The 5,283-nt window shown below is 29.9% G+C and overlaps 1 protein-coding gene across 1 annotated transcript; it reads left to right on the top strand.

Moving 5' to 3' along the window:
* Nucleotides 1-1,129: 1,129 nt before the first annotated feature.
* Nucleotides 1,130-3,025, top strand: LOC136085534 (zinc finger MYM-type protein 1-like). Its single transcript, XM_065806848.1, has one exon. The coding sequence runs from the start codon at nt 1,130-1,132 to the stop codon at nt 3,023-3,025; it is 1,896 nt and encodes a 631-aa protein (XP_065662920.1).
* The last annotated feature ends 2,258 nt before the right edge of the window (nt 3,026-5,283 follow it).

Raw genomic sequence — 5,283 nt, 5'->3', positions numbered from 1 at the left:
CTCTTTGAGCCATAGACACCTATACATGGAATAAACTAGTGTTTAATCCATGTATAGGTGTTTTATCCATTGTGGATTCGATGAAGTATGGCTACATTTGCTAACAGTTATTGACAATAGTCCCATAAACGGGGCTGCCCCCTCCCTGGGAATATCCTTGGTGAGTTGGTGAAGTCTAAAGTTGGAGACTCTCCTTGCATTGCTGTTAAAGCCATCTTGGGTTCTTTGATTTACGACTGGCACTTCCCTTATTATTGTTTTAGCTTTTATATTCACTCCTTACGCTGGCTTTTGATTAGACTTGACGTTACAGAACTTACAACAAAGACTGATTTTTCTTTTACTAATTTATCACATTTACATACTATTTTTATTATTTTACATTAATGTTTTCATGAGGACGCTTGATCCTTCCTTCTGACTTTGAGTCTTTATGCATTTTATGAGTTGAGTTCATTATGTACATTTTAATATACAAAATCCTGGTACGTTTTTGGTTTTATATTGAAAAGATTTGTGGTTTCTGTAGTATTATATTTGTTTGACGTCGCTATGCCATTTTTGTTTTTGTGAGCACTTCTTCATTAACGATCTTTTTATTTTTCCTGACAACAATTTTGTTTTTAGTTTCTCGTTTGTTATAGTTTGTTATATTGCTATAGCTATAGTATGATTGTTGTTGGTATAAAAAATGTTGCGTTATGATTGTGTGCGAGTTACAATTTTTTGGTATAATGTAAGTAAGGAATGATGTAAAAATAGAGATTATTTGTTTTCCAATTCACTTCTAAATTATAATTCTTATAGTTCAGACGTTCTTTTTTGGTGTTTTTATTAATTTATGCGATTTTAATATTGACGATTTTTGCTTTTCTCCTGGTTATTCTTCTGATTATACATTTTATATTGACGACTTCTGCTGTTTCCTTGGCTATTCTTCTGATTATTCGCTTTTATATTAACATTATATAAATTAAATTATATATTTATAAATAAATATCAAACTTTAGAAAAAGTTTAAATTTATATTCATCGTTATTTAACTATGAATCCTCATCGTGATCGAGACACTGGAAGAAAATGGGCTTCGGGTGCCGAAAAAAAAAGAAATTAGAAAAAACATACAGATATGTTAAAGAAAATTAAACCAGTGACAAGTTTTTTTAATATATTATCAGGTACTAACACAAATTTTGATGCAGGTAATTCGCAAGATGTTTCAGAAAAATTGGTAGATATTTTATCAGACCAGTCTGAAACATCTTTAGCGTCTTTATCTTTTGATGTTTCAAATTCTGAAGTTTCTGCTGTCCTATTACCGGACACCCATGAAAAAGATTTTGAAATGAATTTGTCTCAAGAGTCTTCGTTAGCTTCTAATGATTTTGTTTTAGCTTCGAATCCTCAATTGTATAAAGCACAACAAGACATAACTGATGTGGTTATTGTTTCCGACGACCCGGCGTTATGGCCTATTTCGTTTAATGAACGAGAAAGAGTCGATATTGTTAAAAAAGGATCGACTCAGGTTAAACAAATAAATTTTAAAGCCGATAAATCGAATTGCAGATTTAATACTAGTTTCTACACGAGAGTTCTTGCTAACGGTGAAGAAGTTTCTAGAAGCTGGCTAGTGTATTCTATACAAAATAACTCGGTATTTTGCTTTTGTTGCAAAATTTTTCCTACCCGAAAAATATGTTTATTGTCGACTGAAGGTTATTCAGATTTGAAAAATATAGGTTCTAGCTTAAAACAACATGATAAATCTCAGGATCACATTAGCTGTATGCAAAAATGGATGAATATGTCAGTTAATTTAAAATCAAATGCAACAATTGATCAAAATTTGCAGAGAATGATAGAAAATGAGAAGAAACATTGGCGCTTGGTACTTGAACGTCTTTTTGCTATAGTGCTAATGTTAGCTGAAAGATCATTACCTTTTCGTGGACACCGTGAGCAACTTTATCAGCCTAATAATGGAAACTTCTTGGCACAAGTAGAACTTATTGCAAAATTTGATCCAGTTATGTTAGAGCATCTCAAACGAATAAAAAATAAAGAATGCTTTGACACTTATCTTGGAAATAATGTGCAGAATGAAATAATTGGACTTATATCGAGAAGAATACTGAAAACTATCGTATCTTCTGTACAGTCATCAAAATATTTTTCTGTTATCATGGATTGCACTCCTGATGTAAGTCATAAGAAACAGCTTTCAATTCTTTTGAGATGCGTTAAAATTAATCAGGAAGAAGTACAAATTGAAGAATTTTTGTGTGGTTTTTTTCACATAACTGATAGCACTGGTTCAGGTTTAGTTGAAACTTTTTTAAATTTATTAGCTAAGTATAATTTGGATCTAATGAGTTGTCGCGGGCAATCGTATGATAATGGTGCTAACATGCGAGGGCAATACAAAGGGGTTCAAGCTTTAATCAAAGAAAAAAATCCCAGAGCTCTTTACGTTCCATGTGCTAACCACACATTTAACCTAATGGTATGTGATGCTGCAAAATCAGTATCAATTGCAATTAACTTTTTTGGTACTGTTCAACGAATTTTTACATTTTTTGCTGCATCAACCGTTCGATGGGACATACTGCATAGTGTTTGTAAAATGACTGTTAAATCATTATCAGATACGCGTTGGGAAAGCCGAATAAATAGTATAAAAGTTGTAAAAGATAATTTGGTTCAAATTATAGAAGCTTTATACAAAGTTGCAGATTCAAGTTCAATTGGAGTTGCTGTTTCTGAAGCTAACGGTCTTGCAAATGAGATATCCTTATATCAGTTTATACTTTCACTTACAATTTGGCATGATTTATTGTTTGAAATTAACAAAGTAAGTAAAGTTATGCAGAATCCCTCGGCAGATATTTCTATTATGATAAAATTGGTGGAAACTACGAAAATTTTTTTAGAATCATTCAGAAGTGATGAATCATTTGAAGCGATTATTAAAAAATCTGAAGAAATAGCTATAAAATTAGGTACTGAGCCAGTATTCCCTTAAGTGCGGCATAGCCGAAAACGACGTTTTTCTAAATATGAAGGAACTGATACACCTCTAAATGGAAAGTCTAAATATTAAGTAGATTTTTTTAATGCAATAATTGATGTTGCATTAGTAAGCTTAAATGAAAGATTCAAAATGCTTGATTCATACAACAAAATATTAGGTTTTTTAACCCGTACCAAAAAAATGCGAAGTTTAGATGCAAATGAATTGTTGAATGATTGTAAAATATTTGAAATATCACTGAGAAATCCTAGTACAGAAGAATAGGACGTGAACCATGAAGAGTTATACTCGGAAATAAATACATTTTTAAGAATGGAAGCTTAGGCGGAATCGAAAGATGCACTGGAAATTTTGAAGTATATTACGGCAAATTCTTTAATCGAAATTTTTCCAAATTTATTTATTGCCCTACGAATTTTACTAACTTCCCCTATTTCAGTGGCAAGCGCAGAGAGGTCATTTTCCAAATTAAAACTCATAAAAAACTATTTACGTTCCACTATGGGTCAAGACCGCTTATCTGCATTAGCTTAAATTTCCATTGAAAATAAAATAAGTCGGTCCTTGGACTGTTCTGATTTAATTGATGGGTTTGCGTCTTTAAAAGTCAGAAAGGTTAAGTTTTAAGTCAATGTAATCGATCCTCCTAAAATCTGCGAAAAAAATAAATGGTATCGCATTTTGAGTAGTCTTATTAGTGCATCTTCATCCAAAATAAAAAAAATACTTAATGTACATTTAAAACCTATGTGCGTTTTTTGCTTCGTTACGTTCTAATAAATTTCCAAAACACAATAGAACACAAGAATTAAAAACTCAACTAATATAATAGAAAACTTGCCTATGGCCTCGCATATGGTAAATCCGCCACTGATATATATATATATATATATATATATATATATATATATATATATATATAAATATAAATATATGTAAGACAACAATAAACTTCAATGTGCCATCAACTGTTAATAATGTTGCTTCCCTTTTACAATCATTTCAGAACCTAAAACAATTGGCTAAAGATTTTTTGCGTACTTTCAACTACTTCCACCTCCATCAAAGTTGACAATTTGTTATTAAAATCTATGGGAATTTCGATTTATTATTTTCCCTGAAAGTTCCAGGGAACAATCCCTAGTATTCATCACCGTATAATTTTCTTATTACGTTTGTTGATATTTTTTTAATTTGGGCTATGTCCGTTCATATATTTAGATATGTGCAAATATTTACCTTATTGAGGTATAAACTATAATAACTTACTGAGATATAAACTATAGTAATTTACTAGATATAAACTCAATAATAAAACTATTTAGATTAGATAATTTGTATTTACAAAGAAGAAAGCTTTTTTTCTATTCTTTTATTTTGTATTCAATATTTGCGTAACGAAAGCAAAACGGTAACCTATTGATTTAGTTTTTTCATCGTCAAAACAACAGGTTTTATGTATTTGCGTATTATGTAGTTTATGACTATTTTTTATTTTCATGTATTAACATACATGAAAATAAAAACTCTATTTTTTGAAAACTTTTATTAAATTAAATTTATATTCTTTTGGAAATTTGTTTTCATTTCATTGCTTTATCTTTTAAAGAAAATCTTTAAATGGAGCCAAACCTCTTAACTCTACGTTATGCAAATTTCTTAGTTTCGATAATTTCTAAATATGAACTCATTTGAATAACCATTTTTTTTTCATTCATGCTTTTGGTATTAAATACCAAATTATAAATTTGTATAGAATTTTAATAATATATTCGTATTGAGTTACAAACCATAATTATATGTTTGTATTAAATTAATATTAAAACGAATAAACTATAATAATAATACGAATAACTATAATAACTTTAGCTAAAATTGTAACTGTTTGTTAGTCTTTATAAAATATTTGTGTCAGAAAAACCAGGGCCGTCCCAAAGTGATCTTAAAGGGTGGTGACGTACCTGTTTTTTTGTCAAGTAATGCCGAGAAATTTTTTTTTTTTTTAGGTTTCAGGACTTTCAGATTCTGGTAGGGAAGGGTACATTCCCCTAAACCCTTCCCCCTGGATCCGTAACTGCAAGAGGATCGTTTTAAGTTTATTTAAGATAAAAAAAAATTTTTTTTATTAGTTTTAAAAAAAAACAAAATACGTTCTCTTTTGTTGTTGTTGATCAATTAAATCCTGAAAATAAAACCAAATTCTCATGAGATACAGTAAATCTTGTTTTTTGTTAAAGTTCGTGAATTGG

This window comes from Hydra vulgaris, chromosome 09 (genome assembly GCF_038396675.1).
Source record: "Hydra vulgaris chromosome 09, alternate assembly HydraT2T_AEP".
Classification (NCBI taxonomy): Eukaryota; Metazoa; Cnidaria; class Hydrozoa; order Anthoathecata; family Hydridae; genus Hydra; species Hydra vulgaris.
This window is presented reverse-complemented; position numbering and strand designations above follow the sequence as displayed.

Bases quoted from the DNA above. Each gene is read 5' to 3' on its own strand.
- LOC136085534 (XM_065806848.1), top strand. From the start codon at position 1,130: ATGTTAAAGAAAATTAAACCAGTGACAAGTTTTTTTAATATATTATCA.